This window comes from Tauraco erythrolophus, chromosome 2 (genome assembly GCF_009769465.1).
Source record: "Tauraco erythrolophus isolate bTauEry1 chromosome 2, bTauEry1.pri, whole genome shotgun sequence".
Lineage (NCBI taxonomy): Eukaryota > Metazoa > Chordata > Aves > Musophagiformes > Musophagidae > Tauraco > Tauraco erythrolophus.
This window is the reverse complement of record NC_141466.1, coordinates 112,059,935-112,072,708: the sequence shown is the minus strand read 5'-3', so window position 1 is coordinate 112,072,708 and position 12,774 is coordinate 112,059,935. Positions and strand designations below refer to the sequence as shown.

At 44.7% G+C, this 12,774-nt stretch overlaps 1 protein-coding gene across 4 annotated transcripts in view; it reads left to right on the top strand.

The window, feature by feature from the left end:
- Window positions 1–238: 238 nt before the first annotated feature.
- Window positions 239–12,774, top strand: part of AIDA (axin interactor, dorsalization associated) — a 29,617-nt gene continuing 17,081 nt past the window's right edge. For 3 of the 4 annotated variants that reach the window (XM_086629689.1, XM_086629675.1, XM_086629684.1), the window contains exons 1-3: window positions 239–348; window positions 3,976–4,045; window positions 10,824–10,877. In XM_086629689.1, the coding sequence (XP_086485815.1) occupies window positions 239–348; window positions 3,976–4,045; window positions 10,824–10,877 (234 nt within the window). Of the gene's footprint in view, window positions 349–3,243; window positions 3,310–3,975; window positions 4,046–10,823; window positions 10,878–12,774 lie in introns of all 4 variants that reach the window. The other variant, XM_086629669.1, reaches the window with a different exon arrangement.

Below are 12,774 nucleotides of genomic sequence, written 5' to 3'. Positions count from 1 at the left end.
CACAGCTCCCCCCAGCCGCAGGGCGGGAGCGTCCGCCTTGGTAGCGATGGCGGGGGCGGGCGCGGCCGGCGCAGCCTACCTCGCTGGGCGGCGCTGGCGGGAGGCGCTCGCCGCGTTTGGTTGTCGCGGCGCCTGGGCTGGGCTGGGCTGGGCCGGCGGCGGGCGCGGGGCTGGCGGGAGCGAGAGCCCGGCGCGGTGCCCCGGCCCGGGGTGAGCATGGTGCCCTAGTGCTGGGGCTATGTCGGAGGCGGCCCGGAGCCTCCTGCAGCGCTGGGGCGCCAGCTTCAGGAAGGGCACCGACTTCGACTCCTGGGGGCAGCTGGTGGAGGCGATCGACGAGTACCAGATGTGAGTGCGGGGGCGGGCGGCTGCCGCTGCTGCCCGCTCTGTCCCCGCCGCGGCCCCCGAGGTCCGTGCGAGGGGCCGGGGGAAGAGCGGCCCCCGGGCGGGGCGGGGCGGGGCGGGGGGGGCCCCGCCGGGCCTAGGCCGCGGCCCCCTCATCCCTGCGGCCCCGCCGGCGGGTCCCTCACCCTTATGGAACACGCGGGGCCGTGGGATGAGGCGTCCCCTGAGGTGGGGCGAGGGAGGGGGGGTCGCCCAAACCCGCCGGGAGCCGCCCCGCCGAGACCGCTGGTCGGTGGCGGGTGCTCGCCCGGGCGCTGCCCCCTCGCCGTGGGGCGAGGCGGGAGCCGGCTCGTCCTTTTGCGAGGGTGGCAGCCGGCTGGTGCGGAGCCGCAGGGTTCCCCAGGCGCGGGGCGGTGGGCTGGTGGAGCCCCGTGGCGATAAGCACCAGTGTCCTGGGGAACCCCCATCCCATCGCCCTGTCCGCCGGGCCACCATGCTTGTGGGGAACGGGGGACTTGGCTGAGGCAAATGGGCTCCCAGAGCATCAGCCTTACCTCCCAAAAAAACAAACCCAGACAACTCATCAGGGTGAAAACTGGTCCATCGCATCACTTCTGTGTTTCAGCCCTGATGAAACCAGGGTGGGAAAGTGGGGAACTCGATGGTGGGAGGGCAGCAACTGGCACAGCCCTAGTTAGGCTGGCTTGCACTGGGTGGGACCGCCCGGTCCGTGAGTCCCTTGGTGTCAGGCAAGTATTGACACTGTTGATGGTGTCCTTAGAAACACACCTGGTAGCTGTAGTCAAATGCTCTCCTTTAGTACTCTGTTTGCCATGTAGGTGAAAGCTGTTTCCTTGTAATGTGGGTATCACAGGCTAGATTTCTCGTGAATTTTCTGGAAGAAGTCCAGAGGGTTTGTACTTGTTCCCCAAGAGAAAGTCAGCTGAAGAGATGCTCTCCAAGACACCTTCTAGCACTATTCAGGACTATTCACATTAGGGGCTGTAACCACACTGTCTACCAGTTCAGTTGCTGTTCATAGTAACTAGACTGCTGGCCAGGTACAGCATAGTCGTGAGATGCTATAATCTCAATAGTTTCATTCACTCATCAGACAGGATGATGCAAGTTCAGTTATTTGGAGTTTGCTGATGGTCTTTAGAGCAGGGCAAGCTGTTACTACAAACCTTGGCACAGGGATGAATAGAAGTTCTCTTCCAGATCTGTATCTCAGAAGAAAAAAAAAATCATTGGAAAGTAAACGAAGATATTTTTAATAACTGCCCTTATGGGGACATCTGTGAGGAGTCCAGTAGCATCCTAATGCTTTTAAACTTGAGTCTTGGCAGTCTCAGCAGTTTTTCGTAATGACGTTTCTTCAGAATGAAAAGTTTTCAGGCTTCTCATTCTGTGCTTGCTTAATTGAGAAGTAAGGTCAGTAAATGTCTGCGGACAATCCAGTTTGAGAGTCAAAGTATAACTTTTGTTCCCTTTCTCCCAGCATCACTAGTGTCTGACAAGAACTGAGGTGATCTTCGCGCCCTTGCTTTATTCTGACTTCGGAGCAGTGTGATATCTTTGCAAGAAAGCTCCTCTTGGGTAGTAATATTGTCAGCTGCAAGCCTATCAGTGAGTTTCTACTGAACAGAGTAGTCATCAGTGGATGAACTCTGTGGTTCCAGGAGGGAGAAGATGGGGGAGAAAAGATCAAATCACAGGGAGGTATTTCCTACGGAGGAGTAGAACCTTTTCAGTGTATGTATCTGTACTTGTATCTCTGGAGAGACATAACAGCGTGGCTTTATGCTGTTGCGTTCTCAAATGGCAACCTGAGATGGGATGGACAAGTGTGTTGTTGCTGCAAACATTGGCAAGGTCTGTACTGGTCAACACAGGGAGGCAGGGGAAAAGCTGGTTATGGTGAGCTTGCTGACACTGAGAAAGGTCTTTCCAAATCTAAGCTAGTTCATTCCATGGATTTAACAGCTGCTGACATAAAACACAGTTATTCACTTCCTGTGGCCAGGGGACATACATCTACTCAGGTCTTTATGTTACTTCTGGAAGGGCAGGAAGCTTGATGCATTGGCCCGTGTTCGTTTAGGTGCTTGCTCAGGCGAGAGCCCTCCGAGCTGTCAGTAGTGCCTTCCCTGTTATGTGTCCCCTTCTTTGGAACTTGGTCTGATCCGGCTTTGAACAAGCTTCAAGTAGGATGCCAGATGCTTTTATTTGGATTAGGGTGGTTTTTCTGTATTAATGACAAACGGAAAAAGAGTGGTGCTACTGATGCTTGCAGAAATGTTAATACTGTTGTGCTGCCTGTTGTGGGTGGCACATCGCTGCTATGGTGATATGTTTTCTTAGGTTGTTACTTTTAAATGCCCTTTCTGTATGTCCCTTGTGTCATAGCAGTGGGCGATAGGGAAGGCGTGTATATTTGGATTCAAGCATGTTTGTGCTTTTTGTCTTTTCTCAGCCACCGTCTTTCCCCCCTTTATGAAGGGGGACAACACCACCGAGTTGTGCAGTTACCTTGTCCTCTTTGGCTGTGTTTTCACTGATGCTAGTTAAAAACTACAGTGGCCTCAATCTTTGTCTTTTTAATAGAGTTTATTTTTAGGAAAACAAAGGAATAATTGAGTTCTGATTTTTGTTTCTGACACAGGCTTTGATGGTAATCTGGTTTTGGTGTATGTTTTTTAAACCTCCCTGAAAAAACAGGCTAATGCCCACTGCAGTGGTGGCAAGAAGCTGAATCCCTTTAACAATGCAAACTTGGGAGGTTCCAGACGGAAGTGTATTGCGATGCCCGGAGTACTGCTGCTGTCCCTGGGTTTCCCCTCAACCCCCTGTCCCTCCTCCCGCCCTGCTTTTTTTAAAAAAAAAAATTATTTACAGGGAATGGCAACAATTGCCCAGAGGTTTTGCTTGTTTAATGTTCTCCTTCCTCCCCGGACGGAAACCGTAACTCTTCCCATAGCTTCCCTCTCTAGCTTCCTTTCGCTTTCTTGAGCTGTTTGCTTACTGCTCCTTTCCATACCCCTTGGTACTTCTGTCTCCGTGGTGACAAGGGGTGGGGTATCTGCTCTGCATGTGATGCTGACAGGCCCAAATGTGAGCTGATACACCCCGGCAGCCTGGGCCAAGCCGCCCTGTGCCTGGCTTCCAGCACTGGGAGAGCGTGCGGCCGTCACCTGGAGTGCCCACACTCGCGCCTCCTGGCAATCCAACTGGCGTCAAACTCTCCCTGTGAAATGCACGTGGGCTTGTACTACAGTGGCTCTTCACAGAGGGTATGGTTTGTTGTTATAAAATAAAGAGCTGGGGAGACGAAGAAGGTCAGTGCTTATAAAAGGGGCTATTGGCTAGAAGGACCTTCTTACCTCTTCTCCCTTCATGGTCCGTTATTTATGTAGTCTTTCCTGCCTAATGTAGTGCATACTTTGTGTGTCTTCTGGATTTTTTTAAATATGGCCAACAATGGTTATAGAAATCTTTATTTAAAAAAAAAAAAAAGGTATTTGGAGCAGCAGTCTGACCTTTTGGCTGACATGTTCTCTGGAGGCTGGAGGGTGGGTGTTTTTCTGTGTTGTGTTCCCACTCTACAGTTTTTCTTTCCCCCCCATCCAGATTAGCAAGGCATCTTCAAAAAGAGGCTCAGTCTCAGCACAACAACTCAGAATTCACAGAAGATCAGAAGGTGAGTATTGCTGTTTGCTCGGTCAAGGAGCTTGACTGGAAGATGTTGATGTGTACTATAGTTCTTTGTATCTCGCAGACCAGAGCCTTATGAAACCTTTTTTCCTCCCTCGTCTTACACAAACAGAAACAGAGCCCAGCATGGCTAAAACAGTTGCTGTCATTGGATGTGATAGATGCTCTGCTGTGTAATACTGAATGTCGTGCATGCTGGCCAGACTCCTTCATAACCTGGGTGTTTCTTTTTTTGAGTGACCTTTTGATAACTTGCTTATACAATTTGAGCACAATTTATGTTGTGAAGCCTGAATGCAAAACCTCTTGAACTGCAGACATTGAGAATGTGTGAGGAGGATGTTAGCTTAACATGTAACACCTGACTGGGAAGGATCCTGGCAGAATGCTCCCCACTAGTCTTTTAGAATGTTATTTGTTTATAATATTTCAACATATTGAAATTATTTTACTCCTTCCTCCCTCTCTGTTGAAAAGGCTGTTTCTTGTCTCAGCATCATATTAATGCAATTCTGTGACAGGATTTAAGAGGAAAATGTTAGCTGAGGTCTCCTACACTCAAGCATTTTCAGCAAAATCAAATCTTTTGAGATATGAGGCCTTGCTAAACCATGTCTTGTTTAAAGGCATGTTTTTTTTCTTAGGAATACTAAATTAGGGAACGTCTATACTTCCAGATTTCCAAGTCGTAAGACCACTTGTTTGAGCAATGGCATTGCCTGAAGATTGACATTTCGTAGCCCAGAATCCCACCTGTGGTAATGTGGTGCTAGAGTAATGGGATCTGTGTTTGGAAATGTAGGTCCTGAAAACAGGTCCTGACTACAGAAATTGGAGATGAACTCGATGTGTTTAAAGAAACTCGTTACAAAGAAATATACCTTTACATAGAGTCTGACAGTGGTTTATAACTGTTTCATCGACATGTACCAATAAAGAGTAAAAAAAAGCAAAGAGTTGGTCTTCCATGTTCCGTTTCCCTTCTGCAAAGAAGATAGTAAGGCTTGTGATCATTTTAAGCTGAGTCATACTCTTGGAGAAGGATTGGTTCTACCTTTTCTGACCTGAAGGCTCAGGAGCCTTGTTAATGTTGGGCAGCTGTTTACTCTTTGATTGCTTCTGCTCTCTATCCCTTGCTGGTAGCTTTCCCCATCGTTTTCAGCTATAGTCATCTTTACTGCATGTTTCCCCTTTGTGGATACTTTTGGAAATATGGTTACTTTATGAAGGCAAAGCTGTTAATCTCACTTCTGGAGGCACCATCTCCTGTGAGTATGGGAACCAGAACCATGCAGGGCTTTGCTTCCAGATGTTCCCTGAATCTCATGGAAAGGACCCTGGACCAGATTGTGGAAGTGAGTGAGGTCAGCCATGAGGAAGGCCTGAGGGGCTCAGGAAGCAGAGATAACTGGCCTCAGATGTTAGATTCATAACTGCAATCATGTCTTAAGGCAACAGTCTTCTGAAAAGAAAAAATAAGGAGTGGCTGTTTTGAATCCTTGCAGAATGATACCTGTTTCTGAACTGATATAACTTACGAAAGAGGTTGGCATTTACATCACTTCCTTTTTTTTGCAGATCAGCAAGAGGCTGGTGCACTGAAGCTTTGAGTCTGGTTATCAAATGGTGGTGCCTAATTCATTAGCCTCCTACACAGCTGAATTTCCCAACATTTTCTTGGGGAACGTTCTCTTTCCCTCCACTACCATGGGTAATGCTAGTCACAACAAAAAGAAGAGTCTTGCTGTTGCTTTGAAAGAAGCACTTAAAACTCTGTACAGCAAAATCCTTTAGCCTGGTATTAAGCTCCTTGCTATTCTGGTCTTCCCTGTTTCTACAGGAGCTTGGCCAGTACGATGTAGTGATCACGAACAATTAGTGTCGTCGCTAGTATCATTCACTTGTCATATAGGAGTAGCGTTCAGCACACTTCTGGGTTTTCAAGCAGTTTGGTTAAACAGAAGTGTATCTTCTCTCTCACCACCCTTCAAAAAACTCTTCATGCCAAACCAGCTACTTTTGCTCAACTAAGTTCCTGCCAATGCGTCCACCACCATGCTACTTCCTTCTGGTTCTGGAAAGTCTCTTTCTCCTATATTTTGTCTTTCTGAGGTTCCATATGTCATATAAGAGCCACCTCTTTATTTTTTTGAATGTAGAACAATATGTAAACTTCAGGGGTTGCTTATCTGATCGTACTGTTCAAGGCTGTGCACAGAAGTTCATAGATTGGAGAAGGCAAGGCTGTGAAGCTACCTATGATTTCCCATTGCTTGATCTACCCTCATTCCAGTCTGTAGATTTACAGTTAGCTTTTTTCCAAAGGACCATACCTACGGCTGAGAATTACTGTGAGGCTGTCATTGTTTCTTACACAACATGTTTTGCGGGGAAGATGGATTTCAGCAGCGATTCCTCTGTACTGAAGGAAAACTACTGGCTCTACAGGGAAAGGACAAGGCTAAATTCAAATCCTCAGCCCCATCTGTCTGTATAAACTTTAACCGTGTTTGGGTTTATTTCACGCATCACAGGTGGTGTGACAGTGCAGATACGGCCACACCGTAACTGATGGCGTGTTACTTGCTAATGTAATCATACAATCTGTTAATCTAATAACACTTGACAGATACCACCAATTTCTTCCCTAGGCATAATGAGCCAGTTATCATTTATCTTACAATAAATGTATTGTTTGTGGTAAGAATTCAGACTTTTTAAATATTCGTATCTTGTGGTTTTGCTCTTGATCCGAAGAGTCTGTTCTGAAATGCTGTGTGCTATTTCCCTTGATAGGGCAGATTAGTCTCCAGAATTTGCTGTTCATTCCTGGAATTTCAGCTTCTGGGGGGTTTTCATCTTATATCTACTGCTGGATGTAATTCTGGAGTTCTAGTCCTTAGGGAAGGCTCTGGCTTGACAGTGCTCGAATCTTCATTAACGGTTGTGACTTGTTGAAGAATTTCTCTGCAGATAAATACTGTAAACAACAAGTCATGTTTAAATCTAGTCACCTTGGCACAGCTTTAAGAAGGCTATGCAATGATTTCATCACCTAGAAGTTGCGTGTATAGAATATTAACAGATACAGTTACTGGTGGATTTACCTCAGTCTTAACATCTACATCTTGCTGTTCTTTATTTTATCTTAATTCTCTAAAAATCCCATCTTTGTTGATGATCAACCACTCTGTTATGCTACGTGAATTGTTCCAGCGAGGTTTGGCCATAGTTGTCAGCTTGCTTCCAGCTATAGTTACTCTCACTCGGTTCTCTGTGCAATAAGTTTGACCTTTAAAGCCCTCTTCTAACCACAGTTGTTGCTTCTCGTGTAGCTGGTTTTGTGCAAGGCTGCTGAGTTTTCTGCAGTATTAGAAAACCATGCTTTTTTTTATGCAATGGTAACTTGCTGAAATAAGAGCACTGTTGAACGGTCTTAGCATGATTCATTAAACTACTGGTCTCCTAACAGCCTAGACCTCTCTCTAAAGCCAAACTCTGCGCTGGCTCTGTTTTTATGCAAACATCTTCGACTGCATTACAGTTAGCACAGTCATTACTCACACAACTGCACTGAAGAAACCTTGACTACGAGATCAACTGACTTTTTCCCTTTCTAATCACGAGTTTACATGAAGCTGAATCTTAACTCTTTTAAACTAGCAAAGTTAATTACGGCTTCAGTCTTTCTAAAGAGATGCAGAATGTTTTCCCTGCTGCGAAAAGGAGCCTTTGCATGGGATAGTTGCAGCTGAAAACGATAGCAGTGTTTAGCTGCATTTTTAACTTTCGAGTTGGGTGTGGTCCCTTAAAAAAATAGTTATGAATAATGCCTGCTGGGAGCTTGCCATATTTCAATAGATTCCATATAAAACCTATTCTTTACTGTCCTAAGACTCCCAAACTCTCTTCAATTAATCTGTTTCTAGAGTCATTATTGCTCTTCAGCCCCTAGGAGCCAGAGGACGCACATTTTGTGTTGCTCTTTGTCCTGTTAGGAGGTACCTAGTTCAGGCAGTTTTAAGAATGCAGTTATGAATGCAGGATAGGGAACAGGGGTGTTGCTGAGATTGTTGGTGAATTCACAAAGGAGATGGGGGTTGAGCAGTGCATCTTGAGACCTCTTTTATGGTGTGGGCTTACTGCTCTGCATGTGAGACCAGGAGCGGAAGAGCCATGTGAAAATCTGTTTGTGTTCTGATTCCATGGTGGGGCACGGAGACTGTGTGCTGGCACGCTGCAGACTTGTAGCCCTCTTTCTGTGGTGCAGTCAGAGGGGTTTTGATCTAACGTGGAACGGGCATGCTCTTTGCTCAGCAGTCAACACCCAAACCATGAGAACAGCTGAGTTTTTGCTAATGTTAGAGCTGCAGTCAAGCCTCAAGAGACTTCCCCTCCCTTCCCTAGGCAACCTCTGGATTCCTTTCTTTTACCCGTTACTTCACACCTTCCTCTTTAAGATTCTACCTTTGCAAATGTGTCTTTCCAGATATTCTCAAATACAAAAATTAATTCCTTTTGTTACACTGCAGCTGATTAGATGGATGTAGCACGTTCTCACCCTAGGGACTAAGAATCTGCTTCTGTAGTACTACCTGGTGTTCTCCCATCCAGCCTGAAGGTACATGTAAATCCACAACACTCATGTATGGAGTGTGGGTCTGAAAGTGTCAAAATGAATCCAGGACTGTGTGTACTCTTTTCTTTTTCAAAAACCTGTATTTTTTTGAGCTATGCTGCAGATCCAGCCATGGATCTCTGTTATGTAGCAGAATTTATTTCAGAGAGGTAGAATTTTGTTGTCTGGACCTAGACCACAAAATGAACCTCCACAGAAATGGAGTTGTAATATTTTTTACTCTGCTCCGTTGCACGCAAGCATATAGTCACATTGCTGTATATTAAAAATTCCCAAACAGCACACTGCGGCACATGCTGCATCCTAGGCGAAGAAGAAAACAATGTGTGTCCTGTGTTGATACACATCACTTGCTAGTTTCTTGGAAGGTGCTCAAAAGAATTGAATTTTTTTATGACCTCCTTAGAGTGGGCAGAAATATAAACTATAAGGATGTAAAGTCTGGGCTAATGCTGTGTTGTAACAGAGTGTTTAAGATGAGAGGAGATATCTGATTTTCATCTGCCACCACAGACTCAAAGCTTTCAAAGCCATTTCTCCCCAGCTGGTATCTGAGGCTTTTACGTGCTCCATCTGTTGGCTCTGCCCTTGAGGTATTGATGTCTGATCTGCTTATGGTTCGGCTCCTGAACTCATAAGGTGAACTGAAAATGGAGACACTTAGCTTTTAGCTCAGCCAGTTGAAACTAGTGGTGGCCCAGGAGCTGACTGAGAAGCAGTTCTGACTGTAGGAGAGTCCAAGCAGATGAGTGGAGAAGGCAGATGTGAAATCATGCCCTGTTTTTATCTGCTGCTACAAACCTCTTGGAGCCCTAAAATGTAACCCTCCTTTAAAGAGAAGTTTTGGCTTTTGACTGATACCGTGTAACTTGCCAAATGCCCATGCTCTTGAAGTTCTTTGGTGCTAGAGTTGTGCTCCAGGAAATCTTTTTCCTTCCCTTGCATCCAGCTTGGGGGGAGCTGTTTTTATACTGCCTGGTTTAAAAGGAGACAATGAGTTACAGGTGCGTATTTTAACTTTTTATCTTCCTTCTGAGGGGAAATCTCACTTTGAAAATAACCTGCCTTTCTTTATAGCTTCGTTGTTGCTGTTTTTCTTGCCCTGTAAATGTTCCACAGAGCATTTTGAATAATATTTGGCCCTTATCTCTGTAGATAGACTTAGTTTTTATTCACTAAAACCTTTTAGTTAATGAACAAACTTTTGATTGTCAAGCAAAGTAAAATACACCATGCAGTTGTGTCCACTTGATGTCAGTTTCAGAAGCCTGAACTCCTCTTGATTTTTTTTCAGCTGGTAGTAATAGAAACTGTTGCTCGAGCTTCTTACTTTGTGGGACATAAAAGCTTAAGTAGCGCTGTCTTCAAAGGAAGACTGCTAGTAATGGGCTATTTTGAAGCCCTTCCTTCTCTTCTACATTTTTGAATGAAAAAGAGATATTACTTCACAGTTCTGCTCAGGGATGTTTTAAATAGCTGACAAGTTTGAATCAAAGAATGTATTTCATGCTGCACTCAGAGTTTAAATGTCTTAAAATTACAAAAATAGAAAGTTAGGAAAATAAACTGCCTTTATACTTTGTCTCCCGCTAAAACCCACAAAAGTGGACTGTGTTTTTTCGGTGCTGAGCTACTGGGCTTTTGTAACTTCTGAGGAGGGCTGACTTGGTCTGCTGAGGTTTTAAGCCCGATAGAGGAACTGTAGACATAACTCCTAAAAGGGCAAATTAGAACAAACCACTCAAGTTCTCAGAGGTAATGTACTGGTTGGTTTGGATTTTTTTCTTTCTCTCCCTTATCACTTCAGAGCAGTTGAGTTTATAAACAATTTACGATGTGGTAGGCATTATTACAGCTTCTGCTGAGTGAATAACTCCCATCTGTGTTGATGAGCTGTGGGAGGGATGTTAAGTGACAGAAGTCTGTTTCATCTATTGTGCCTTCAGAAAATCTTGTTTATGTATAAAAAAGGTTTTGATGCTGAATGATCTGGTACTGAATAATAGAGCTGAAAACTTAGCAAGAAAAAACAATTATTCATATTTATATTTTTTAAAAGTGAATATGAAAGAATATAATTTCAGAATTAAATTAAGTAACTTCTTTTTTTTTTTTTTCCTTTCAGAAAACCATAGCTAAAATTGCAACATGTTTGGAACTGAGAAGTGCAGCCTTACAGGTATAGTTCTTTTTCCCATGTGACTTCATACTTTAGTGAGAAGTAACTGTAGAGCTTTTTAAAGCTGGTTTAGTGTCTTCAGTCATAGCCAAAACTTCTGAAAACAGAATGAATAAACTCTTGAACACTTGGTCTTTCCAGGTTGTCAACATGATGCCTCAGGTGGCTGCCTTAAAAACCTTTAAGTGCTTATATGAGCATGTATGAGGGTTTGTACAGGAATTTAACTGCAGATCTTGTGTCTTTGGTTCTTTGCCTTGTTTTGCTCCTTCAGGATTGATTAGCTTGTCTTCCTAACCTGTGTGCAAGGGTAAAAAGGTCCCTGGAGTGACCCTTGTGCTAATTCAGCTGCTTCACAAATCATAATAGAGTCTGAGGAATAATGTGTGCGTAGAATAAAAATGACTTTGTAGCAGTCGTGAAAACCAGCAGTGCTGTAGGCAAGTGTGTGAAAATAATGATTTAGAAGCTACTCTTTGGGCTTTTTTCTAGACTGAAGGTAGATGTCATGGAAGTTAATTTCTTTTTCTCTCAGCACAATCTTATCCCCAAAACAAAAGGAAAGTGAGAGAAATTTCCAAAAGAGTGTGGACAGGGGAGGGATGAATCAGCTGAAGCAAAGTTTGGTTTGCTGGATCACCTCTTTACCAAGGAGTGGTAACAGGCAAATTTTGCATCGAGTTACTAACAGCAGCGCTCAGGAGTACTTCGTGTTGCTGTACAAGGTGCAGCAGCTCCATTGTGCTGCCTTTGATAGTCTGAGAGGCTGGGATATAGTGACAATTTGGGCAGCATGCAGGTGCTGGGCTAATGAAGTGAGGGTTGACCAGTCTCAAGGCTGTGCAGCATTTGAAGAATTGTTTGGTTAGCTCTACCTGTCTTTCTATTTTGGGGTGTTTGAACAGCGATGCACTTGTTCTGAGTTCCTGTGATTTTGTGACAAGGTCAGACAAGTCCCATTGGGGGACAGCATCGTGGGTCAAGTCATGTCTCAGAGCAACAGCAGAAGATGCAGCAGTGTCATAACCTGCCAAATTGAAAAGATGATGTCTTGCAAGAACAGCCTTCGTTGCTGTTGGTTCCTCAGCAGTAACTCAAGGATTTTATAGCCTCGTGTGAGGGTACTAGAACTCCTCATCCACTTCACTTTGGGGAGTGTTTTACTTGCTGCAGTTTTGTTATGGTTTCTTAGCAGAGATTAAAGCAGCTAGTGAGCGCAGTCATCTTTTCCCATTCTTCTAGCAGTATGGGTATAGCTGCTTTACTGTCCTTCTGTAGTCTTGCAGAAGGTCCCTGTTGACAGTTGGGAAAAATAAAGAAAAAAAAAAACTGTTGGGCCTTAGTGAAATGTTGAAAACAATGGGTAATCTTAAAAGGTGCCAAGGGTGTAATGACATAATAGGTAAGACCTACCTGATCCTCTGCCTAAAAGAGGATGTCCAATGTCAATCCTCTCATTTGTACCACTTTTCTTATGCCAGCTCTGCCACTTGTCATCTCAGAATAGGCTAGTTCAGCTTGCCAAACTGTTGGTGAACTACCTCAGAATAAAAAAAAAATCGAAAACTTCTGTTGAGTCAGTAAGTCAAATAGGCTTACTGAGAAGCAGACGTGTGCTACGGCCAGATGAGGAAACTGTATCATCAGAGTTGGAGAAAGGAGCGATGGGGAATCCCTCTTTCCTTTGCAGTGAGCTCTTAGCCGAGCGTTTTGTCAATCTCATCCTGTGTACTGTAGTTTCTGCCAGTATTACAATATTGGACGTACGTCTTGAACTGTGCATGCTCGTGTTGGAGCATCGCTTTGCAGTGCAGTCTTACAGCTGATCTTGCTGCAGCACAACTCGACTGAGGAAGAATTAAAACAATTCTCTCTGTCTTAATGTTCCTGTGCGTAG